The 26,384-nt window shown below is 49.7% G+C and overlaps 1 protein-coding gene across 6 annotated transcripts in view; it reads left to right on the top strand.

The window, feature by feature from the left end:
• GRIK4 (glutamate ionotropic receptor kainate type subunit 4) overlaps window positions 1-26,384 on the top strand; it is a 491,778-nt gene that overhangs the window by 393,253 nt on the left and 72,141 nt on the right. For all 6 annotated transcript variants that reach the window (XM_070473470.1, XM_070473471.1, XM_070473469.1 and 3 more), the window contains 2 exons: window positions 7,791-7,898; window positions 13,601-13,804. In XM_070473470.1, coding sequence (XP_070329571.1) covers window positions 7,791-7,898; window positions 13,601-13,804 — 312 coding nt within the window. The remainder of the gene's footprint in view (window positions 1-7,790; window positions 7,899-13,600; window positions 13,805-26,384) is intronic.

Here is a 26,384-nt window from a genome sequence, read left to right as displayed (position 1 = left end):
GGTAAGCCGATTCATTTATTTCCATTTTGCAGCTAAGGAAGATTCAGAGAGGTTAAGTGACTTGCTCAAGGTCACACAGCTTATGCATGGCAGAGGAGTTAAGAAAATGTAGGTCTTCTGGAGCCGTCCTCTCGTGACCTCCTATGCTCAGTCCCTGAGAAACTACCCTGTACCTTGGTCAAGATCACTCTTGACCAAGTCCACTCTGTGGACTCTGGCACAGAATCCCTTCAGGGCTGTAATCTCCAAAGAACAAGTTGACAGTGATGAAAGGTGTGTGGCAAGGCCCAGGACTTAAGGTCAGGGTAGCCTGCACCTGTCCTAACCCAACCAGATGGTAGAGCAGTAAAAAGAACCCAAGTTTTAATTCCAGTTTCATCCCATATTAACTGTGATCCTCAGCAAGTTTGATGTCTCTGAGTCTCAGTTTCATTCATTCATTCAGCCAAATGTATTCATTTATTTCATTCACTCATCTTTCAACAAAAACTTGTCTGAAGTGCCTACATTTCTCAGATGGGAATGGTAACAGTTGTTATGCAGAATCAAAGGAATTTGTGTAATTAAATCAGAGGGCTGATTGCCCAGTGTGCAAAGGTGATCAGTAAGTGTTTGCAAACTCTTGACTCTGGAGCAGAAGAACTTGCCCAGCCTTGAAGCTATGTCAACCTGCCTAGAAACTGGATCCTTGCAGTGCTGAGTGCAAAGAACAATCATCTAAATGTACACAAAATGTTAAATGTTACAGAGCCATGTGCATACTCATGGAGGCAGGTACAGTTGTGAGGAAACCCTTCAGGGCTTTAAAAATGAATCCCTTTTTTATGTATTGGGGAGAGAACAAAGCTGCAAAATGACAGCCTCTAGTGATTCTAGGTGGGAGGGAGCAGGAGGGCTTGGGAGCTGGAGGCGTGTGGCTTCTCTGGGCAAGACTGAGAGCGGATCAGGGAGAGAGACAAGCAGTGAGTGATGGGCTCATTAATAAACGTGTAATGACAGCCTGAGACAGATGCTCTAAAGGAAAAGAATGTGGTTCTGGGAGAAGTTTGACTTTGGGAGTTAAAAGAAAGCCTTCCTAGAGGTAGTGAGTGAAAAATTGAGGCCCGAGGGGTTAACAGATATAAACTAGATCAAAGTTTGAAAAACTTCTCTTGTAAACAGGCCCAGAGGGTAAAAATTTAGACTTTACAGCTTTACTGTTGTAGATGAATGTCGTCACAGACGGTACATCAATGAATGGGTGTGACTGTGTTCCAAAAACAGGCAGCATCTGTGGTCTGCCAACCCCTGAACTAGCTGAAATGGGGCTGCGGGCAGGGGGTCGGGCAGCAAGGAGACTCCCAGAGAGGGAATGGAGGGCACCAGAGACCCTGACGGGGAGAAGCTTTTTGCACTTGAAGGTTTGCCTGGAGCTCAGATAAGGCCGGGAAAGAGGGTATGAGATGAATGTGGAGGGTGGGCAGAGGCGAGGCTTTGCAGGGCCTGATGGGTTTTGAAGGGCTTGGTCTTAAGGACTCTGGTCTTTATCCTTAATTCAAAGTGGAAGAAGAGTGGAAGGGTCTCAGCAGGGGCCAGTGTGACCATAGTTGAGGCTTTGTAGAGTTGGCTGGCTGCTGCTGAGTGTCCTACAGAACAAGCAGAGGTCCTGGAGGTTCCCAGTCCCAGCCAAGTTCATTGGGAGCTTGGATGAGGGTGGAAGCTGGGAAGTATGAGACTTGGAGAAATTAAGTGACTTGCCCTGTGGTCCCGGTGCCGGATGCTAATGCAGATCTCCAGACTCCACCACCAGTGCTTTCAGAAAGCATCAGGGGACACCTGGGGTCAGGGCTCCTGGACAAGCATTTCCCATGATGCTTTGCTGAGGGCATGACCAGCTTGCTTACCCTGACCCGGGGTCATGCAGCGGACCAAAAGCAGGTCTCTGACACTCGTTCAAGTGTACGGCAGTCGCCTCTCTGAGGGACTGTGGGTTGCCCTTATCAGTGTCACAGAGTCTGTTCGCTGAAAGCCCTAGGCCCCATCAGACCTTATCTCTGCTTTTCCTACAGCAGTTTTTTCAAGCTTGGTCCCCCGGTTGCTCAGCCAGGGATCTTAAACACAGCTGCTGGAAGGACAGAGCCTCTTCGAGACAGCTATCCTGATAGCAGTCAGAAATGACAGTTCACCATGAGAAAAGAGATACTGTGAAAAGCAGACAAATTAACTTATGAAAACAGAAATGAGGGTGAGAGGCCACCACATTTCAGAAACCGATAAGCAGTGCTATATCACAGAAGAGGGTAATAATTGCCTTCAAAAGGATGACACTGCATTAAGGTAAAGACATGTACTCTGTTTAAGAGGACAGCAGAAAGTATTAATATATTTCCCTTGGAAAGAATTTTGGGAAATAATACTTTCAGATAAATAATTAACCACCCCCCCCAATTCTAGTGCTTAAAGGAGCAAGATTATTATTAATTTATATGGATTCTTTGTCCTTTGGGGAAATTGGGTAAATGATACTTTCTGTGCACGTGCGAACACATCCCATATCGTATTTTGGGATATCCCATAATATCCCATGATACCCCATATCCTACCAATTTTCATATTTGGTGAAGTACTTCTAGTTCCTTCAAAGAGCATAGAATCAGTAGTGAGAAGGGATATAATTATTTTTAAAATATCATGATCTTAATAAAGCAGCACATTGGCCTTATTTTGAGTCCTGGTTTTTTTCCACATCTCAGCTCTGGGATTCAGGTAAATTATTACCTTATGCAGAGGTCACTTTCCTCACTCATAAGTAGGGTGACAATGAGATTTGTAGACATAAATGGGTACCCATCCCAGGACCGGTGAGCCTGGTGGCACCAGTGATGTCCTAGAACCAGCTAGTCAGAGCTCCCCTCTCCCCACTTATACACTTTTCTTCCCAACTCAGTGTCCCATGATTACATATTGGTAGCTTGAAATCAGTCTCAGAGGGGAGTGTTTACATCAATGAAATGGACAAATAAGACCTTTATTTATTTATCTGGCTCTGCCAGGTCTTAGTTGCAGTATGCAGGATCTGGTTCCCTGACCAGGGATCGAACACATGCCCCCTGCAGCCTGCCAGGCTCCTCTGTTCATGGGATTCTCCAGGCAAGAATACTGGAGTGTGCTGCCATGCCCTCCTCCAGGGGATATTCCCGATCCAGGGATCAAACCCCGGTCTCCTGTATTGCAGGCAGATTCTTTACCATCTGAGCCACCAGGGAGACCCTGGTCTAATCTCATAACCCAAAGTCTACAGTGCCAAGTGTGGGACACAGAAGAGATCCCACCTTCTGTCTCAAATGATGACATTACAAATTAAATGAATGCTTACCTAGCACTCTGCACATATATTATCTCATTTAATCTACTTACAAACTGTTAGGAGGTAATCACTGCTATTTTAACACCCATTTTATTGATGAGGGAAACAAGCTCAGAGGGATTAAGTAACTCACCCAGGGTCATACAGCTCAGAAGCAGAGAAGTCAAGTTCAACTCAGGTCCTCTAACACTGGGGCTGTTGATGCATAGTGCAGACTGTGGGATGCTCAGTGGTGAGTGGAGGCTGGAATCAGCATGCCCAGCTGCGCACCTGCTGGACTACATCGGCCCAGGGGGATGTCATTTTCCTACCTGCCTGAAGGTGCTGTATAGGTTTACAGTGGTGGTGTCCAAGTCCAAACCCTTTCCTCCCTTCCCTGCAACTCCCGGGGTCTCTAGTGGGAAAGTAGAGCAAGTGGGAGAGAGAAAGCGCAAAGAGAAGTCCCCAGAAAGTCATTATTTGCAGCATAATCAAGCTGGCACATGTGGACATGTGGAAGAGGCTTACGAAGCAGCTGTTCCTGCAGGAGGTTTGGGGCAGGTGTCAGTCGGGTGGAGCAGGGAGTTTGGCTGGAGGCAGAGCCGCAGATTGTCAGTGATGAGAGCTGGAGCTCCTGCCCACCCCTGGCAAGTGTGTGGCATGGAAGGTGCCCAGTGGGTGGGGCAATTAGCCTGTATCCCAGGGCGCCTGGCTCTGCCTCTCGCCCTCCCTCCCACTGCCTTTCTGCAATTAGATTGCTCTGGGTAGTAGCTGCCAAGCCGCTTTGTTGGATCTGATGAGTTTATTAATTTCTTGGGGGCTAATGGGAGTGTTGGGGAGGGGGGATTCATTTCCTGACTGGAGCTTGGGGGATAATTCATCTCGCCATGTCCCCAGAAGTGGGGGGTGTCAGGGGACATGGCTCAGGCTGTCAGATCTGGCTCTGGGTAAATCATTTATATCCCTAGGTTATATGCCAACCTATCTTGTGACTTGGATCAGACAGGGAGTTTGGGGCTGGGGCAGGCGGTTAGTGAGAACTGGGTCCCCTGAGAACAGTGAGGGTGCGGAACTGGTAGGGGGTGAAGCCTTGCTAGTCCTGTCTGTGTGAAGTGCATGCTTGGGGGACAGGACTCTGAGAAGTTCAGTCCTGTCCCAAATATCCAGATGCTGACATCTGGACTTATTGTTTATTAGGTCTTTCTGTTCAAATCTGGCCCTTCTGATCCTAAGAGATCACCAGGAGCCAGTTCTAGCCATCTTGAAGATAGGGAAGCAGACTCATTTCACTTGCTTTTGTGGATATAAAAACCCAGGAGAGAAAAAAGCTGTGTCCTGGGTTCTGGCTATATGGCTGAGGCTCCTTTTAGCCTTTCCTCTGGTTGGCCAGGCTGCTTACATAGAGGACACATAAGCATCCCCACCCCAGAGACAGCAGTGGACACGGGAAAGGTCTTGGATTCAGGAGTCAGACAGCTCTGGGTTCAAGATCGTGCATCACCTGCTAACTAATTGACTTTGTTTTTGTTTAGTCGCTAACTTGTGTCTGACTGTTTGCAACCCCATGGACTATAGCCCACCAGGCTCCTCTATCCATGGGATTTTCCAGGCAAGAATACTGGAGTGCCTTGCCATGTCCTTCTTCAGGGGATCATCTGACCCAGGGATTGAACCCACATCTCCTACATCGGCTAGCAAGTTATTAACCACTGAGCCACCACCTTCGGCAGATCGTTAAACCTCTGTGCTCTAGTTTCCTTGTAAATCAAATGAACACATGGTCACTATTCCACAGGGTTGCTAGGAAAATTCAAACAGCTGACAGAGCCCATGCAGCACATGAGGTGTCTGGTAACTCTTCTTCCCTTTCCCCCTTCACTTGAAAATCTTGTGGCTCATCCCTCATCCCCCCCAACAGAGAGACGAGTGGGGGCCAGGGAGCTCAGGCTGTACCCTGACCTGGCTGATCCCTCCAGGGGGCACTCCAGGGAGCCAGAGGAGGCTCGCCTGCCTCCTGCTCTTGCCTCACCGACAGAAACACCCAGCCTGCGTGAGATGATGCTTTCCTCTGCTTCTAAGTACCCATCCCCGTGCAGGGAACTGGGAGGTGAGCCTGAACAAGCCCGCCCCTCCCCCACAGACTAGCGGGGGTGATGGACATGTAAACAGAAGGTAGGACTCTGGAAGAGCCAGACAGGAGGCCACGAGGGCATCCTTGGCGAGGCGATCTGGGGCTAAGAGCACAGGGGTTAAAGCTCAGGTGTCTCAGCTGATGGCGAGGTTACTTCAGGCGAGTTGTTGGGTGGGCTCTTTTATCTTGGCCTCAGTTTCTTTATCTAGATGGGGCTTCCCGTGTGGATATGCAGGAGACGCTGCTTGTAAACTAAAATGAACAGGAACTCGTGCAGTACCTATCTGCCTTTGCAGAGGTGGAGACACCAGTGGCATCCTTGCTGAAGCTTGTAGAGGGGTTTTTGGTCACCTTTTTTTAAAAAAAAGGTTTTTTTCTCTTTTGTTTATTTGTATATTTATTTCTGGTTGTGCTGGGTCTTTGTTGCTCCAAATGGAATTTCTCTAGTTGCAGCGGTCGGGGGCTATTCTTGGTTATGGCGTGTGGGCTTCCCATTGTGGTGGCTTCTCTCACTGCAGAGGACAGGCTCTTGGTGCACAGGCTTCAGTAGTTGCTGCACATGGGCTCAGTCGTTGCAGCTTGTAGGCTCAGTAGTTGTGTCTCAAGGGCTTAGTTGCCCCACAGCATGTGGGGTCTTCCAGGACCAGGGATTGAACCGGTGTTCCCCATATTGCAAGGCAGATTCTTAACCACTGGACCACCAGGGAAGCCCCCATCTCTCCTTTGACAGATGAAAAGCATATTTGTAGAGAGCATCAGTGCTCTTGCTGGAACTGGAGGCTTCCAGCCTGGGCCTCCCCTCTTTAAGCTCCAGACCGCGATGTCAGAGAGGTGGTTCCTGCTCTCTGTGACTGTCAGCCTTCTGGGGTTGGGTCCAGAGCCAAAGGTGAGACAAGTCTTAACTGTGGTTGGAGCTTCCACAAGAGAAATTCAGAGACCAGCTCTGGTGGGTGGAGCCATGTAGCATCCATGGAACCTGTGAGAATTTTCCAGGGAAGCTGCTGCTGGTGCCTGGAGATGCCTGGCAAAGGCGGATGTGTGCATTTCATTGGGTTTCCAGCCAGCTGCCAGCCGACTCTCCTGTCTGCCCACCTCCAACACCCAGCAACAGAAATGGTTTGCCAGGGGATCCAGCTAGTAGAAAGATACTAGTAGCACACACACATATGTATAGCTATAAAAGGGTTCCACTGGGAAAACAAACAAACTCTCTAAAAACCTAATGATGTTGAATTTCGATTTAGGTGACTTTCTTAGAAAGTGGAACTAAATGGAACTGGTGGAACTGAGTTGTGGATTTTTTTCCCCCTCTCTAGTCAAGACAATGAAGAAGAGGGAAACTAGCAGGTATTAAGTTTCAGCTTAAATCCGTTCTCACCATGACCCCATGAAATTTGTATTATTCCCATTTTACAGATGAGGAAATGTGTTCAGAGAAGTTCAGTCACTTCTGGGGTGATGTATTTGAGATCTGAGGTCCTGGGTCTGGCTGAATAACGTAACATTGAACTGCCATATGCGTGATTTTCATTTGTTCTGAGAAGGCAGGGCAAACATTGCCACCTCCATTTAGAGCTGGGGAAACGGAGCCTCGGAAAGATTCAAGTCACCTGCCAAGGTTCTCACAGTCAGCAAGTGACTCCACCAAAACTAGAGCCTGGATCTTCCTTCTTATGGTTCAGGCATCCATTGAACCATTCAGCGGGCACTTAGTGAAGAGCTGAGTAAATGCCACGTGGTTGCCATGCTGGTTCTTACTTAGATGATGAGGCTTCCTGAAGGCAGGCGGGAGCCAAAGAGCTGCGCGGCTCAGCCCTGCCTCCGGTTAATGCAGTTCCCCCGGCTCCCCACCCTTCTGGGTGAGAGAGCAGCCCTGAACTGCATCCAGTTCCTGACTTTTTTTTTCTGTTCGTAATTTTTATAGGACTTTAGTTGCTTTACGATATTGAGTTTGTTTCTGGTGTGCAGCCAAGTGAATCAGCCACGTGTACATGTGTGTACCTATATCTCCTCTTTTTTGGATTTCCTTCCCACTTAGGTCACCTCCATCCCTGATTTCTTTTCCCATTTTCCTCTCCACCTGTCCCTTAAGTCTTGCCTTCCTTCACAGTCTCCCTACCCTTCCCTGACCCCCTGACTCTAGTAGCCCCGTCCCAGTTCAGCCCCTCTGCTCCATACTCTGAATGGCTCCCTCCTTCTGTGACTTAACCGTAGCCCCGCCAGAGGCAGGGGACTGGCCTCTCAACTCCCCCAGCTTGGGGGACCTCAGCACCCCAGCTCCCCAGCCTCCACCTCCCCCCAGCCCTTCCCAGCCTCTCTCCTTGGTCTCCTCAGATTGGCCAGTGGCATGTGGCAGATGGCCTCAGCATGGACAGCCGCCTGTACGCCTCCAACATCTCTGACAGCCTCTTCAACACCACCCTGGTCGTCACCACCATCCTGGTAAGCGGGTGCCCCAGGGCTTCCCAGCTGCTGCTCCCCGGGGTGCCTCCTCCTCCTTGCAGCCTCCCCAGGAACAGAAGATGGGAGCTCTAATCACAGCGCCGAGGCCAATTTATGACAGTGTAATTAAACTCAAGTTGCTGCTTCATATGGAAATGATATCTGATGAGTTCCAAGGCAGCTGGGGAAGCGGGATGGGGTGGCGAGACGGCAGTTTGTGGATGTCTCTAATGGGGGCACCCCAACACCCGGGGCATCTGTGCACGGCCAAGGGCACGGCACCTTTAGTCACAGGTGGGAGAAGTCCGCCAGCGTGACCCTGCCCTCTCGCGGCAGCCTGCTTGGTGCTTACGTGTACAAGTTGCACCCCTGCCAGTGGACACCTGAACTCGGTGGGGTTTTATGGCCTGCAATTTCTTCATTTCCAAATGATCAAAGGAAAGTTCTCAATCTACAGAGAAAGGGACCATCTGCCTTTTTTATTTGATTCAATTCTCTTCGATGATTACCCAGCCCTTCCTGCTGTGTGTCAGGCACTGTGCTCATTCCTGGGGACACGAAGATGAGGAAGACTCAGTCTGTGTCCTCAAAGAGGCTGTAATTTAGTAGATGGCACGAGTCAAGTGCATTCATGGCCAAAGTCGTTTTCTTCTCCCCTCCCCCCACCTCCAAGGACATCATATTTTTAAAGATTTGTCAATTAAACCAACTGCATATTTTAAGTAATAATGAGTTTTCCCCCTTCCTCCACCCCCTTTTAACTAATCAAAAGCCTACTTCCCTGTCTGGCCCAGCGTCTTATCAGCAAGAGATAACCAGTGTGGCTGCACTGATGTAATTCCAGCTCCAAACAGACCCAACCATTAGTGAGTCTGTTCAGCCTTATCGTAGCTAACTGTGCAAAGTCTGGAAATGTGTCTGTTAAGAAAAGACCATCTTTTGAAAGATTAGGCTTTCAAGATAATGCGAAAGAGTTCAGGGACCTCCATCACTATGTTCATAAACTCCAGGGGCCCAGGAGCCCTGGACTGGAATAACTGATCTACTGTGAGCAGAGCAGGAAAAAAGCCAGGAAATAAGCTCGTGTCTAGTACTGCAGGGTTTGAAGAGGGAGAGGTCCCATCCCACTGGGGAGGTCAGCAAAGCCTTCCAAGAAGAGGGACCGTGAGGATGGGCCTCAAAAGACAGTGAGAGATAAGGAGGGAGAAGTGGACGAAGGAGAGCCTTGTTGGGCACTCAGGAAACGCAAGAAAGGGCAGGTTGCTAGGACACGGGCATAGGTAGAGAGGGAAGGCCTGAGGCTGGCAAAGTGGGTTGGGTCCACAATGCTTAGGGACTTGAATGCCAACTAATGGGTCTTCCCTTCACATGGTACGAGACAGGGGTCACTGAATACTTCCATTCCTTCACCGAGTATTTGGGGGCACGCCTGTATGCTGGGCGCAGTTCTGGGTGCTTGGGTGTAGACAGAGCCGGGAAAGGGGAGTGGGGTGCTGGCCTCACTGAGAAGGGCAGATCTGAGCAGAGACCTGACGGGGGTGAAGTGACACGTGGCAGTCTGGGAGGAATACTCCAGGCAGAGGGAATAGTCACAGCAAAGGATGGAGAGGCAATTCCAGCTCACAGAGTTTTTGCCAGCCCCCATCTCAGCTCAACCTTAGCTCATCCAAAGCAATGTGAAAACGTCAGCAGGATGAGGGGGTGATGGTGTCACATAGACCCCCTGATCTGGGCATGCCTGGCTGAGCTGGGACAACACTGAGCCACAGTCCTGGCTGAAGGGAACGGCACACAGCAAGACTGCTGGGACCTTCTCTGCCTCTGAAAGACGTCCTGAGCCTGTGCCCTGCTGCCCATCCTCAAGCATGCCCCAGCCCGGTGACCATCTGGGAGAGATCCTTGGCAAATGGTCATCCCGAATCATTTATCCCTTTTTTTTTTAATATACAAAGATCTTCATTACAGATTGGTTAAAATATACAAAATTTGGAAACAATATCTTTCAGAGTTGAGGACTGTTATTTAGGAGCTGAAACCAGATTTCAGAGAAATATGAACAGATGTGGGGGAAAAGTCATCTAAAGTTAACACACAAATGTTAATAATAGTATTTGAGTTACCACTGCATTGAATACCCATTTTTCTACCTTTTCTACTTTTTTTTTCTATTTATTTTTATTAGTTGGAGGCTAATTACTTTACAATATTGTAGTGGTTTTTGCCATACATTGACATGAATCAGCCATGGATTTACATGTGTTCCCCATCCTGAACCCCCCTCCCAGCTCCCTCCCCATCCCATCCCTCTGGGTCTTCCCAGTGCACCAGCCCCGAGCACTTGTCTCATGCATCCATTCACCCTTGATAGTATACTTGTTTCGATGCTATTCTCTGAGAACATCCCACCCTCGCCTTCTCATTTATCCCTTAAAACTCAGCGCATAGCCCTGTTGTGTCCTGCTCCTGACAGGGTGCAGTTGGGACTTGTGATTTATTGGTTAACACCAGCTAATACACAGAATTGTTGCTGTTGTTGTTTAGTCGCTGAGTCGTATCCAACTCTTTGTGATCCCATGGACTGTGGCCTGCCAGGCTCCTCTGTCCATGGGGATTCTCCAGGCAAGAATACTGGAGCGAGTTGCCATGCCTTCCTCCAGAGGAATACACCGGGTTAGCTGCAGCAAATACCCCACCTTGAGTCAGAACCCGGGTTAAGCTTTTTGCCCACATCACTATCTTCCATTCTCCCAACGCCCCTGCCAGGACAGGGCTCCAGGCCAGCACTCAGCCCCCACACTTTCCAAAATGCCTGTGACTCCTCTCTCTAGCATTGGCTTTGTGTTTATTCACTCTAAATATGCCAGTGTATTTTAAATTAACTTAAGAGGGCTCAGGGAGAAGAATTTTGTGACACTCCTTGGGGTCATTAAAGATACCTTAGGAGGTTGCCTTCCAACCCAGACATGGAAACCCCCCAGCTGTGATCTGGCGGTGAGGCCACTTCAGCACTTTTCACCCACACCGTCCGCGGGGCTGAACACTGGAGCCAGGTGGGGACAGCAGGAGGAGTCACTCCCAGGCGCACATACATTCTGCCTGGGAGGCAGCAGGTGTAGGGGGATAGAGGGTGTGTGTGTGGGACCCTGGCTGGGAGCACAGTAGGAATTCTGAAATGTGGGCGGGCGGCCGAGGAGGCAATGGGACCCCAAGGACAGTGTTGCATTAGGTTAAACAGAAGGACGGAGAAGAGCCCTTTAGCCAAAGACGGCTTGTACGGAAGGCGGGGAGCCTGGCCGCGTCTCACTGACAGGACCGTGCGCTTGATCGTGAACCAGAATCACATCACCTTCAACTCAGAGGTCCCTCCCCCTGGCTCAGAACCTCCTACCTTTCCCTCTTCTGCTTCACATCCACAAGACTGCTCTTGCCCTTCCTCCCCTCATGACCTCTGGTCTGCCTGGCTCCCCGTCTTCCCCAGCCCAGAGGTCCCTTCCAACCTGGGCTCAGCAAACCAGCACTTCAGCACTTCCCTCTCTTGGCTTCTAGAATCGTCTCCACCGTGATGCTCAGCCATCTCACCTCCTGCCCGTCTCTGAGTCCACCTCTCCTTCCAAGTCCTGCTCCCAGCTGCCCCTCTGCGTTCAGCCTCCTGACTCAGCTGGACCTGGGCAACCCCAGGCTCCTCTCTGTCACCCCCATCATATCCCCTGAGCAAACCTCTCCAGAGAAACCAAGCCTTCCCTCCTGCCCCCAGCACGACTCTGGTGCAGTTCTTACGTCTGCCCTCCTTCCTTCCTCTCTGAACCTGCTTCTGTGCTCTCTCCACCCTACCCCCAGGCCCACTTCCCGGACTCAAGTTCACTTTGACCCTCACTGTCCTGGGACCTTACTGACCTGACTTGCACTTCTCTTTCTTCCTTCTCTATCTTGCCTTTTCTAGGGCTTCCTCCCTTTCTACCTACACACATTCTCTGGCCCCTCCCATCCTAAGACCACCTCACCTACACCCTGCTGCCCTTGGACTACCCTCCAGTTTAGGGGGTCATCCATCAAGGGGTCAGTGGGCACCACTGCTGGTAGAGGGGAACTGAAGTTTGGAGAGAGACGTGCCTGGGAGCGGTTGGGTGGAGAAGGCTCTGCCGGCTGGCCCTTATCTCCTAAGCTCCCAACAAGCCCAGCCCTCGCCTGTGCACCTCTCATTCAGGCCCATCCCTGCAGGCTTCTGCCATCACCTCCCCCCAACACCCCCAACCTGCCTTCGAACATCTCCAGTGACACGTGACCCAGTCGCCCTTTCACAGCCCTGCTTCCTCTCTGGGTGGGAATGCCTGCCTTCTTCTGCTTGAAACCCCCACCTCCTTGACTTTCATGACCACGTTTTCCTGATTGTCGGCTTTTCTGGCTGCTTCTGCTTTGTCCTGCTCTGTGGCTGCCCTTCATTCACCCACGCCCTGCCCCACCCGGATCAGGTCTCATCCCTCTGCTGTCCTTCCCCCTCCATGGTCTCCCATATCCTGCAGCTTCAGCCACCACCTCTATCTAGAGGCTGCCCTATCTGTGCCCCCTATCCTGCCCTCACTCCATATTCCTACATTCAGTCACATGTTTGCTCCTGAATCGCCTACCAGCACCTCAAATTCAACATGTTCCCAAACCTCTTCCTTTTCAAACCATCCACGGCCACGGTGACACCATCCTGAGTCTCCTGCTCAGGCTCCAAGGGTCTGAGGATCCTCCCTCTGTGCCCCACACCCATCCTGGCATCTACCTGACCCTCTCTGTGTCCTGTCCAGCTCTGAAACCCACCTGAGCCAAAGCACAGCTCAGGAATCAGCATCTCCTAGCAGGAGAGGGTCTGTCCTCACTCCCAGGCCTTCCCTTTCTCTCGCTTTGTCATATTCTTCACTCATGTCCTTGAGTCTTTAAAACTGTGAGTACTTCCCTACTATATATGTGTGATGTACCTCGCCCTGGCATCCAAGGCCCATGCTGACCCTAATTCATCTTTCTAAATTTATCCTCACATCCCACCCCTACCCACAAGCCAGGCTCCCATTCAAGGGCACCTCCATCATCTGCTGAATGGGACAAGCTCCATCTCACTGGGGATTATGTCCGTGATCCTGCCTTTCCCCTGCCCATGCAGCCCTCTGTCCACCACCACTTCCATCTGTCAGTGTTTTGTCGTCCTCCGGAGCCCAGCTTGCATCCCACCTCCTCCATGGAACCTTCCCTGGACATTTCACCTGAGAGACCCAGCCCTTCTCCCAGCTCCCACGGCTGGACCCATTCTGCCTTGGGTTGCGGTCATACAGTGCATTTAAGAACCTCACCTGTTCTGTCATCAGCATCCTTGCATCTTGTAATGCCCCGAGATCAGTCTGTGTGGAATAAACAAAAGGAAAGGGGGGAAAAGGATGGAATGAAATGGGAGATGGGGTCAGATGATGACCTTAAACAAGGTAGAGGGGCTTCCACTGGACCCCCTGTGCAGTGAAACCCTTGCGTGTTCCTGGTAAGAGAAATGCCTTGAAGTCGGGAAAGGGAAGTAACTGCCACCTCCAAAGTGTCCCGTTACCCAAGCCACTTCCCTCCTCCACCCCGTCTTCTCCCCAACCTCCTGCGTCCCCCAGTCCCTTCATCACATGTGGCTGAGACGCCAGGGCTAAGATGAGAATGACAGCTGCCCAGTTTTGCTGCAGGAAAACCCGTATTTAATGCTGAAGGGGAATCACCAGGAAATGGAAGGCAACGACCGCTACGAGGGCTTCTGTGTGGACATGCTTAAGGAGCTGGCAGAGATCCTCCGGTTCAACTACAAGATCCGTCTGGTCGGGGACGGCGTGTACGGCGTGCCCGAGGCCAATGGCACCTGGACGGGCATGGTCGGGGAGCTGATCGCTCGGGTAAGGAAAGAACAGGTGGTTTGGATCTAGGGGTGGGCTGGGGAGGGTGGTGGAAGGACAGGAGGTTGTGCTGTATGCTTATGAACCCTCTGTTTATTCAGTCAATCAGTCATGCTGTTTTCATTTATTTGTCCATTCATTGCACGAATATTCCCTGAGCTGGCACCGAGCCAGGCACTGGTGGTATAGATACATTGGTATTGGTCATCGGTGAATAAGATCACCATGATCCTTGTCCTGTGGCTCTTCTGGTCCCAGTCTAGAACCTGTAATGGCTAAGGAATAGAGGCTTTGACCAATAAATGCGGCTTAGAGATTGGGTTCACTTCTTGGATAATTCATGTGCTTTTTGTTTTACTTTTTAAAAAATTATTTATTTTTGGCTTCGCTGGGTCTTCATTGCTGCACAAGGGCTTTCCTCTAGTTGCAGCAGACAGGGGCTCCTCTCTAATTGCCACGCACAGGCTCCTCATTGTGGCGCCTTCTCTGGTTGTGGAGCACCAGCTCTCGGATGCACAGGCTCAGCGGTTGTGGCACACAGGCCTACTTGCCCTGTGGCTTGTGGGATCTAGGGCTTCCCAGGTGGTGCTAGTGGTGAAGATCACACCTGCCAATGCAGGAGAAGTAAGAACCGCAGGTTTGATCCCTGGGTCGGAAAGATCCCCTGGAGGAGTGCGTGGCAACGCACTCCAGTATTCTTGCCTGGAGAATCCCACGGACAGAAGAACCTGGCGGTCTACAGTCCAAAGGATCACAAAGAGTCAGACACAACTGAAGCGACTTAGCACACACACATGTAGGATCAGTCAGACACAACTGAAGTGACTTAGCCCACACACATGTGGGATCTAGTTCCTGGAGCAAGGATCAAACCCGTGTCTTCTGCATTGGCAGGCAGACTCTCAACCACTGGACCACCAGGGGAGTTCCAGTTTAGATGATTTTTTTGATTATCAGTACCATTGGCAGAGTTTGGACAGGCCCTGAGAGTGTAGAACACAGCTACATCAGCTGACTTTGACACTTGAGAAGGATTGGCCAAGAGACATGGTTAAATAACAAGGGAAAAGGGACCGACTGTCAGAGGCATTGGTCACAGTTACGGCTATTCTGTTACTTCTTGTATTATTTTCTGCTATCCTTAATGTGCCCTTCCAGACCAGGGCCAAGGTGCACTTGGGAGGGCTATAAATTTTCAGGGTGAATGTGGAGACTTGATTAAAATGTAGGTGAGCATCCTCAAATGTCAATCATCATTCAGTTAGAGCAAGACTGTAGAAAGTTCTTCCAGGGCCAGAGCGCTTGTTTTCTCAGCACAAACCACTAACATCTGTAAAAATTAAGTTGTTATTAATTCACTGTCTGTGTTTCCATAACTGAATGTTTCTCGTCAGGGTAGGTGATTGGCACCCAACACAGAGACCACAGACCTAGGTTCTTGGAGTGACCTTGAACCGACCCGTCTCCGTCTGTGCTTTCCAAGTGCAGGAGGAGCCCCTGCAGCCTCCCAGCCAGTGCCAGCGTGTAGGGGGCCTTACATACATCATCTCTGATCCTCTTGGAACGTACCTTTTATTAATAGTTCATCGTTATTCTCATTTTACAAATGTGCCACCTAAACAGAGAGCTTGAATGATTTCTCTGAAGGCACGCCGTCAGGGTGAGATGGGGTTGGGATTTGAACCCAGGTACATCTAACTCCAGAATCCCACCATCGCACACGGCCTCAGCTGGACTGAGGTGTCACCAAGGAAGTCCCGCGTAAGGCCAGTCCCTTCCTTTGTGTTGTCCATCCCTTTCACCTTTGCTTCCTTTTTCTCTCCTTCTTTCCTGTCATCTCTTTATCTGTTAAATTAACATGATTGTAATCTTTTACATATGGGCTTTCCAGGTGGCTCACTGGTAAAGAATCGCCTGCCAATGCAAGAGACATGGGTTCGATCCCTGGGTTGGGAAGATTCCCTGGAGAAGGAAATGGCACCCCACTCCAGTATTCTTGCCTGGAGAATCCCATGGACAGAGGCGCCTGGCGGGCTACTGTCCCTGGGGTCACAAAGAGTTGGACTTGACTGAGTGACTGAGTACGAATGCCACATTTCATATGTACCGAACTTGGAATAAAAGATACATTTTTTAAATCTCAGTCTCCAAGGATAAAAATGTTAGTTGGGGTATTGAATAAGCAATCCTTGGCAATGCATGATGGAAAGTTCTATATAGTCAGAAGCATGTAGAAGGTATTTAAGGGCTGAGGTGGGATGGTGGTTAGGAGTTTTCCTGATAGCATTTGCAGTGACTCAGTGGGGCCAGCAGCAAGACTTGTTTAGTGAGACCGTGAATTGTCCAGTTCCTAGAGTCCAGGAGGGAAGCCTTGCTGCAAAGTGAGGCTTGCAGGCCATCATGGAAGACCACAGAAGGCCGGGGGGCCCTGAGAGCCTCTCACAGGGACAGGCTGGGGGCGAAGACTTCTGCCATCTTTGAGGCTCAAACCCCTAGCCGATGATGCCCACATGTCCCCAGAAAAGGGTGGGGGTCCCCAAAAAGGGTTCAGGTTAGCTCCTGAACCCCTCCCAAGGCAGCCTTACTGTTTAGAACCCCGGTCGAGGCGCCCTCTAGTGGTTAAACCTCAGAAAGCTAAGCGCCCATCCTCCTGTCTTACTCACGCACTCAGTGACCTTGAGCCGGTTCCTTCAGCTGCCTTGCGCTGCCTTGTGACTTGTGGGGTGACTTCAGGGATGTCTGAGTCGGTGCACAGCCATCCCCTTATCAGCCCCTTAATGGGCTGTGACGTGGACTGGCAGGAAGAGGAAAGGATCCGGGACTCAAGGACATGCAGCTTCATACTGAATGATTTGGGCAATCAGACTGGGATCTTAAAATTCACCCCAGATCAGCTTTCAAGTCAAAACACTGCTGCTTTGGTCTCATCAAGATGAGGCTGGGTAGTATTAATTAATTAAGGAATTAATCCATTCTTTCAATACATATGCTGGCCCTGATCTTCCCCAGGTTCAGTGCTTGATATGTCTGCCCCGATGTCTCCTAGGATCACAACAGTCCCAAGGCCCGCAGACCCCCTGTGTGACCCCTTCCCCAAGTTGCACAGATGAGAGGTTATAACAGCAAAGCCTTGGGGTTGGCTAGCCAGTGTCTTAGACAGAAGAGACCTCAGAGGTCATCTCACCTAAATTTGTCACTTACATACAGATGAGGAAACGCAGGCTCAAGGAGGTTAAATTACCCGCCAAAGATCACACAGCTGGTAAGTTTAGAGTCAGCATTTAAACCCTGGTCCAGCTGACTTGGGGCTTCCCTGCTGGCTCAGACGGTAAAGAGTCTGCCTGCAGTGCAGGAGACCCGGATTGGATCCCTGGGTCAGGAAGATCTCCTGGAGGAGAGCATGACAACCCGCTTCACTATTCTTGGCTGGAGAATCCCCATGGACAGAGAAGCCTGGCGGGGTACAGTCGCTGGGGTCCCAAAGAGTGGTACACAACTGAGTGAGCTGACTTCAGTGCTCATGGTCTGAGAGTGGGAATCTTGATGTTAAACCTAATGTCAGTTCACTTACGTACTAGCTGTGTATTCTTGGGAAACATTTTTTATCCTTCTCACCCCATCCTCCAAGGCTTCAGTGTTTATCCAGAAAGAATTTTTGTAAGGATTTAAAATAACACACACATGAGCATGCCCACACCCACAGAAAGTTTGACAGACAGGAATCTCTTTATTTAGATCATTTGAGGAATGCAGTAACCTCCTGGATGCAGAGTGATGCAGCGTAGAGAGTCATCTCCTGGGTCATCTCCACTGGGTGTTCTAGAGCCTCAGTCTTTCATATCCATAGTCACCTGCTTATCTAAGACTGTGGGGCTTGCACTCATGGCGTGTTAGTTATGAAAGAGCATTCAAACATATTTTCTGCTTACTTTTGAAAATCATCAGAGTATGTCTTTCAGTGTAAATCCTGTTAAAAGTAGGAGTGTGGTTGGAGTGAAAACAAGCGGCTTCACATCAGCTGGGCAGGTGGCTGGCCTCTCACCCCCCAGGGCCATATCTGGGTAGGGGAGATGTGCAGGGTGTCTGTTTGGGAGCCTCTTGGGTCTCGATTCATTTTGCCCCCAGTCAAACCCTTCACAAGCTGAGCCCACAGCTGTGATGGTGTGTTTTGGTGGAGGTGCACTTGGCAGAGAGGAGGAGATAGACTAAAGCTTGAAGAAGAAGATGCCCTTGGAACAGTCTCAACATCCTCCTGTGTCACCCCAGTATATTTATTTAAAGTGAATTTTTCATTGAAATTGTTGGAGGTATTCAGATACAGAGCTGAATGAGAGAGACACTGGGTCACTCTTTGATGGAGGAGCAGTTGGGTAAAAGCAGAGTGAGAAAGGCTGGGATGGGGAGGTAGAAGGGCTGGTGAGAGGACTGGAGGAGGGCCTCCTGACTCTGCTTTTGATGTGTAGGGAAGACACCTGCAGGAGATGTCGCTTGACTTGAATCTTTAAGGACCAGGAGGAGTTGGCCAGGGAGAGCAGGGATGTGGAGAGAGAAGGTCAAGCCAGGAGGAAGGGAACCAGGCAGAGTCCACGGCCTGGAGACAGGAAGGGGCATGGTGGTTTCCGTTTTAGGATGCTATAGCTGGAACAGAGCGTGGTGGGAAGTGAGCCTAGGGAGTGGGCGGTGGCCTATACGGCCTTCTACAGTGTGGAACATAGATGGGTGAGGGATGGGAAAGTCCTGGAGGCAGGGGAACCAGGTAGAAGATTGAATTGTTGCGAGAGGTGATGAGAACCAAAAGTAACTTAGGAGTCAGAAGAAGCCTTCAAAAGCTGTCTTTAAAGGTAACAGTTTTTCTGTAATATAGATGACTCAGTGGTGAAGAATCCTCCTGCCAATGCAGGAGACAGGAGTTCCATCCCTCACTTGGGAAGATCCCCTGGAAAAGGAAATGGCAATCCACTGCAGTATTCTTTCCTGGAGAATCCCATGGACAGAGGAACCTGGAGAGCTACAACCTATGGGGTCGTAAAAGAGTCAGACAGACTTAGCGATGAAACAATAAATACGATCTTTATAAAATATATGTGTTTTAAAAAACAAAAAAAAAATTACTTGTAATTCCACCAGTCAGTAATACCCGTGGTTAACGTTTCAATATGATCCCTTCTGATTTCTGAATCAGTGTGTACTTACACAAGTTTTTTTCTTAAATGAGATCATAGTATAATTCTGTTTGGTAACTTGTGGAAGGTATTTAACCGATGCATTGTCAGGACTCAAGGACTGAATGGGCGTGGCCCATGGCAGGGGGACGAGAGTAGAGTAAATGACACCCGGGTTTCTCTTGTGGACACTGATGTGGACGTCTGGGTGGATGGTGGTGCCAGTCTTTGAAGTGGAAAACCCAGGAGAAAAACAGGTCTGGGAGGAAAGAGGGGGATGACTCCCACTTTGGAAGTGGTAGCTGTGGAAAGCCTTTTGGACGCGTAGGTAGAGATGCTCAGCAGTGAGTTGGTTAGAGTGGGCTCTGCGGCTCCAGGCGTAGGTGCTGGCGTGGTCGGTGAGCTGTGGTTTGCAGCTGCAAGGAGGGACGGAACCCTCTGGGAGAAAATCATACATTCAAGAGGGAGGTGAGGGAGGAGAGCCTGTGAAGGCTGCTGAGAGAGGCGGGTAAAGAAGCTTCCCACCTCTTGAAAGGAAGCACAAAAGAACCTCCCATCAGGTTTAGAATGCAGAAGCCACGGACAAGAGGGGTTTGGGTGGGTGGCTGGATTGAAATCACACGGCAATGGTTGAATCATTGTGGAATACTCTTTACAGAAGCTTCGCTCTTATGGGAAAGCAAGATAAAGGGTTGTAGCTAGAAGGAGCTTGGAGCTGAAAGGTTGGCTGTTGTTTAAAATGAAATCGCTAATGGAAGCGGCTGCTGGGACTCGAGAGCGCGTGCGTCTCTTAGGCATTGGGGAGAGGCAGGGATGGTCACGTGGCTGGAGCGGAGTCCTGGTGGGGATCACGGTGGGCAGGACGGGGAGGGGGGTGGGGAGAGGCACAGTCATGAAGGGGTTTGGGGTCCTCGCCAAGACACGGACGGGTCACTGGGAAACAGTGCAGTCAGGGGTGTGTCTGTCCCGGCTGCTGTCCTTGTCACCGCCCCCCCACACACACATGTGTGCGTTGATTGCATGTTTGAAACTGCGTTCCCAGCCCTGACTCTTTATCCTCCATAAGGGTTCTGTGAAGTGGACCTATGGGTGAACACCCTGCGGCTTAGAAGTACAAATGATTCAGCCCTGGTCCCACAGCCAGCAGATGGGCACCTGAGTCCTCATGGCCTCTCCTGATGGACTTACACCCTCATCTCCCTCCAGCCATGAATGGTGTTCTCTTCTGAGAGGCCTTTCTAGGCAGAGCCTATGGAGGATGCCCAGAACTTGGCACCCACGTCTGACTCTGGCCCATAAAGGGGCTGCACTTTATTTGTAAAGTGAGTGGATGACCTCTCTGACCCCTTCTCCTCTCCCCCAGTTGTGTGTGAAGCTTTCTTTCTGGGTTCAGCCCTGAGCAGTGGTATCCTGGAAGGGGAGAGATTGCATTTCACATCCTAGGGGCCCAGCTTGGGAAAGAATAAAGCACGTTCAGGAAGAGAGAGAGAGCCTCCCTCAAGCTTCAAAGCTCAAAACCAAGTCCCCTGTTGGCAGTCAATGCCAGGTTGGCAGAACAGCCCATTTAGGTTCAAAGAGAAAGGGGCTTTAGAAGGCTTAGATTCAAGGCTCATAAGCTTTGGACATCAAATAGCTCTTACCGATGACATTTTGATGAATTAAGTGTAGATGAAGCTGAAATGCCTCATTCCTTTCCCCTCCTGGGCCCCTAGGAGAAAGGATTGTGGAGAGGGTTTGCCGAGGCCTGGTAGGGTGGGTTGTCTGTGGCCTCAATCCACTGGGAAAGTTGTTGAGAGACATTTTGCTGAACTAAAAAAAAAAAAAAAAAGCAACTAGTCCCCTGGGATTCCTTTTCACCTTGAAGCCAGACTATTTTAACTGAAAATAGGTCATGGAATTCTATTCTTTAAAATCAAGATACTGATCCAGGGGCTAAAACTGAATGCTCGACTCTTTTCCCATGTGATGGCCAGGTTCAAGGTGGGGACTTTCTCTTCCTCTTAAAGCCTGGTACCTGTGTTTACTCAGATAGGAGGAGGTGGGCTCCAATGATAATTCAGCAAGTCATTCATTCATTCACTCATTCATCATAGTGCCCACTCTCTGACAAGCACCATTGGATAGGAGGATTTGCTGGTAAGGAGCTGAGGACCTACTCAAAGAGATAAGTGAACCACAAATTCCAGTACCATGTGATACATGCTCTATTAATAATTTTAACAGTGCTGACAAAGATCCATATAATCAGAGCTGTGGTTTTTCCAGTGGTCATGTATGGATGTGAGAGTTGGATCATAAGGAAGGCTGAGTGCTAAAGAATTGATGCTTTTGAACTGTGGTACTGGAAAAGATGCTGGAAATTCCCTTGGACAGCAAGGAGATTAAACCAGTCAATCCTAAAGGAAATCACCCCTGTATATTCATTGGAAGGACTGATGCTGAAGCTCCAATACTTTGGCCACCTGATGCAAAGAGCCAACTCATAGGAAAAGACCCTCATGCTGGGAAAGATTGAGGGCAGGAGGAGAAGGGGGTGACAGAGGACGAGATGGTTGGATGGCATCACCAACTCGATGGATGTGAGTTTGAGCAAACTCCAGGAGATAGTGAAGGACAGAGAAGCCTGGTGTGCTGCAGTCTATGGGGTCACAAAGAGTTAGGCACAACTTAATGACTGAACAACAACAACAACAATGATGAAGATAACAATGACGGACATTTATTGTTTCCTGTGGGCCAGGCACTGTTTTACACGTTTGACTCATTTGTCTTCACGATAGCCAGATGTTCCAGGTGAGGAAACTGAGTCACGAAGCAGATAACGTGGGCCACGTGGGTAGTGAGCAACATTGGTAGGGCTGGCGGACGCACGAACAAGGTATGTACAGGAGTGAGCAGGGAAGGACTCACCCAGGAAGGGACCGTGGAACAGAGTGTTGAGGATGGAGGAGTGTCATCTCAGTAGAAAAGAATATTCTAGGTGCAGAAAATACTGAGATTATACCAGGCAGTGCAAATGGCTGTGTGCGGCTGGCATCAAGTATGGCAGGGGGTGGAGGCGGGTAGAGCTATAGGCAGGGGCCAGTGGTGACAGGATTTATATGTTTGTATATTTAAACTATGTCCAGAGGGCTAATGGGGAACTTTTGAAGAGAGAGAGAGGTGGTTGGTTTGTTTTATTCCAGGAGGGGAGGAGTGCTGTAATTGGCTTTGGTCCCAGAAAGTTAGTCCGGGAGGCGAGATGGGGATGGATTGGATGTGGGAAGACCAGATTCAGTTATGCTTATCAGAGAGTGGTCCAGGGATGCAGGGGGTGGGATGGGGCCTGAATGAAAGCAGGGTCAGTGAGGATGACCAGGAGAAAACGGCGACAGTGTGGGGCCTCGGCCTTTCATTCTAGGACCTACTGAGTTGGGGAGCTCCCCTTTCATGGGGACTTTTAAGCAAGTTGTCCTGCTTCTCAGGAAAGGAGGGAAGGCTGTCTGACTCTGGGCAAGGTCCTTCCTGGACTGGCTTCTTGCAGCATGTGTGTCAAGCAGTGGTCCCTTCATACAACCCCCGAGACGCGGGAAGGGAGGAAATCCATCTTGTCTGGTTCATTATCCACAGGCCATTGTCCTTGAGAATAAAAGGGCCAGCGCCCTGGGCTGCTTCCTGGACCACAACCGCCTTCGCTTTCCACCTCTCGTCAGACCCTCCCTTACAACTGTCTGTCTCATCTGGAGTCCTCAGAGGTTCCTTTCTATCACCGGAGTCCTTTCCCCCGTCTGATAAAAAGCCAATGAAAGCAGTTTTGAAACTGCAGCCACTGTGCCTTTCTTCTGAGACGTCTGTCCCAGCTGCTGCCCATGCAGCTGGGTCCTGCTGTCTGTCTCTGTGACAGCTGTCCTCTCCACATTTACAGCTGGGGTGCACACCCCCAGAAGACTGCGGCTGGGCCTCTGGACCCTCAGCCCGCAATGAACATGAGCCCCAGACAATACCTACCTGGCCGTCACCGGCTTTCAGCTGAGGGCTCTGTCGTGGGCCTTCAGATTTTTTCCTCTTGCTCTCCGTGGCTCTGTAGAGAATTAGAATGGGGGGAGTGGTCATCTGATGAAGGCACCCTGTTCTTATTCAAAGCTGAGCCCCCAGGAGGGAGAGGAGGACGATGACACCTGCTGACAAGGGCAGCCGCTATGTAGGAACTCGGCAGATGCTATTTCATTTAATCCGTGCATGGTCTGAAAGGGATTATTACTCCATTTTACAGATGAAATGGAGGCTCAGAGAGTCAACAATGAACCCAAGCACAGACTCACAGCAAGCAGCCAGAGCCCAGATTCATACGCTATTCAGACCCCTGTCTTGTGCATGCCTTACTGCACCACCAGGGACGCATAATTGGGGGCTGGAATGGAGCATGATTTTGGTACAGTCTTCCTGTCCTCTGTGTCTATGTGCTAGGAGAATGGAGAGGAAGGAATAGACTGGACCAGAAGAGTGGCAAAAAAAGAGGAGGCGCTGCGCGGCCAGATTGAGAGGGACACATGGATGATATTTACATCCTCAACTGCATTATCTGGGAAGCGGGTGTTATAACTACTTCCTTTTTTCCGGACTAAGAACACACCGCCCCAGAGAGGCCAGCACCTAGAAGCACTAGAATTTGAAACCAGGTCTCTTTCCTCTAGGAGCTTTCCCACTGGAAAGGCAGACAGATGGCAGAAGTTATTTTAACACCAAGTTGTATGGAATAAAGCTCTGTTATAGATATAAACTACATCGTTTTCAACTGATAAAGTAGGAGGCAGAAATGACTCCTCACTGGGGACCGCTAAGATGGATTCTTAGTGGCGGTGAGACTGGCAGCTCCTTGCGGGCAAGCACAGTATCTCATTCCTCTTGATATCCACATGCACTTATCACAGTGCCTGGGACACAGGAAAGTGTATCAGATAGTTCTTTAGGTCATGCAGAGCAAGGCACCAGGTGATTAGCATTTCCTGAATAAACTTAGGGAGTTCATTCCTTAGCAGGTTTCTATCAACCCAATTGTTAACCTGAGGCTTGGAAAACTGGGCTATGAATTGATTAATCAATCAGCAGATAGTAATTTAACACAGTGAGTCAGTTACTGTGCTAGAGGTTTGGGGGGAAAGGATAGGTGAGATTTGATTTTGTCTTTGAGAATTTACAGGCAAGGTGGTAAGGAGGTAGGCAGAATACAGACACATAAAAGAAGCCGTGTGCTCCAGGGTGGGCAGGAGAGAGGTGAGTAGGTTGCTAAGGGAGCCCTAAGCAGGGCAGGACCAGGGAGTGACAGTGTACATCAGCTGTGAGGGTGCACAGCTTAAATACTCATCTCCCAAGAAGCAGTGTCAAGATGGTTCCCTCTCCGGGATCATGCACCATGAGGCCCAGAGAATCAGCCACAGATTCAGGAAGAGAGAGCAGTGCTTTGGCTGGCTGTCCTGAGACTCTGGGAGGGTTCTTGCTACTGAAGAAGCTGCTATGGATGGAAATCCCAGGGGCTTTGGAGTTCAGTTATGTTCGCAGCTGCCCCAGCAGCTCCAGACTGGGAACACCTCCAAACCCCATGAGTGTCTAGAAGCGGCCTGGGAAATTTGTCAGAAGGCTTCCTTCTTGGGAATTATTTCCTCCTTCCCAGCCGAGTAGCAGCTGTTTAGGAGAGTGAGGGTCTGCAGAGTAAGTGAAAGTGGATTAATTAAGGCATCTGAAAGCCTTCTGAGAGACTGTCTTGCTGTGACACAGAAGAGCCAGGCAGTAGGGAATTGACCTGGGGCGGGAGTCGGGAAGGAAACTGCCAAAAGTAGTATCTTAATGTCTCCTAAGAGTCCTGTAGTCCTGATTGGCCGTCTCACATGGAGGAAGTGAGGTGTCACCTACGGGCTCGACCATGCCCCGGGCTGTAGTCTAAGATCAAGGGTGCTTTGAACAGGTCCAGTTGGGCATGAGGACACGTAACCTCTGTCTTGTTCCCCGAAGTGAAAGGAAAGGCGCTCAGTCTTGTCCAACTCGTCAAGACCCCATGGACTATACAGTCCATGGAATTCTCCAGGCCAGAATACTGCAGTGGGTAGCCTCTCCCTTCTCCAGGAGATCTTCCCAACCCAGGGATCAAACCCAGGTCTCCTGCATTGCAGGCAGATTCTTTACCAGGGAAGCCACAAGGGAAGCCGTTGTTCCCCAAAGTACCCCGTAACTTAGCTGCTGATTTTTCTCCAAAGCCTGAATCTCTGATGTTACTAACCCTGGGTCTTGTCCCTCCGTTCCCTCTAGGAGTTAAGGATGCTCTTCCTGAACCTGGGGCCAGGGCCCTACTCACCCTACTTAAGTGCTTCCCATCCTCAGGCACTATTACCTGCCCCTACAGGCATTGATTCAACACTGGTTGTGACTTCAGGTTAAATAAGACCAAGTTTTTCTTTCACTAGGTTCACATTATACCTTCACAGAGCCTCCAAGGACGGTTGTGCAAATTGTATATTGTACAAGGGGTGGGTGGGGACTGAAACCCAGCCTCACACAAGCATGTGCTCTGGTGTGAGCCTCTATCCACCTGTAAATTTTCTTCCTGCAAAGGTATCTTTAGTTTGCCAAGTCATGTGCCCACTAAGTTTGCTAGGAGGATCAATTTTTATAATTTGTACAATGGCCCCCAAGTATAATAGGAATGAGGCCCATTGCATACAAATAAGACCACAGCATGAGATGTATGCAAAATGGGATCATATACAAAATTTTATGGGAATACAGGAAAAAAAGAAATTATGCAGCTCCAGGAAGCCAGGCAAGACTTTAGAGCAGCAATAACGATAATAATAGCTATTGTTTATTGAGGAGCTACTACCTGCCAGGCATTTCTTATGTGTCATTTCCTCTCCAACAACAATCTTACAAATAAATGTTATTATTCACAGTTTATAGTGAGGATGCTGAGGTTATCCCCAGCTTAACAGAGAGACTAACTCAGTTAACAAGTTGATTGATTCTGGAATTCAAAGCCAAGCCTGACATCAAAGTCCATGGTCATTCTAACACACTGTGATGCCTCTAAGGGAAGTAATAGTCAAGTTGGACTTTAATGGATAAGTAGGAATTTGACAAGAGTCGAGGAGGAAAGAGTTACAGGCAGAGGGGACTGTGTGGACAAAGACATGGAGTTTGAAATATGTGACAGGTGTAAGGAACACAAATAGAGCAGTGTGGTTGCATCGTAGGTTGAAGAGAGATCAGGGCTTGAGGTGACACTGGAGAGAAAGTGTGGAACAGATCATGAATATCACTGTAAGGAGTTTGGACTATATTTGAAAGCTAGCAGGTAGTTGCTGGGGGTTTCCCAGGTGCCTCAGTGGTAAAGAATCCTCTTGCCAAGCAGGAGACACCGCTTCAATCTCTGGGTCCGAAAGATCCCC

This window comes from Odocoileus virginianus, chromosome 10 (genome assembly GCF_023699985.2).
Source record: "Odocoileus virginianus isolate 20LAN1187 ecotype Illinois chromosome 10, Ovbor_1.2, whole genome shotgun sequence".
Lineage (NCBI taxonomy): Eukaryota > Metazoa > Chordata > Mammalia > Artiodactyla > Cervidae > Odocoileus > Odocoileus virginianus.
This window is presented reverse-complemented; position numbering and strand designations above follow the sequence as displayed.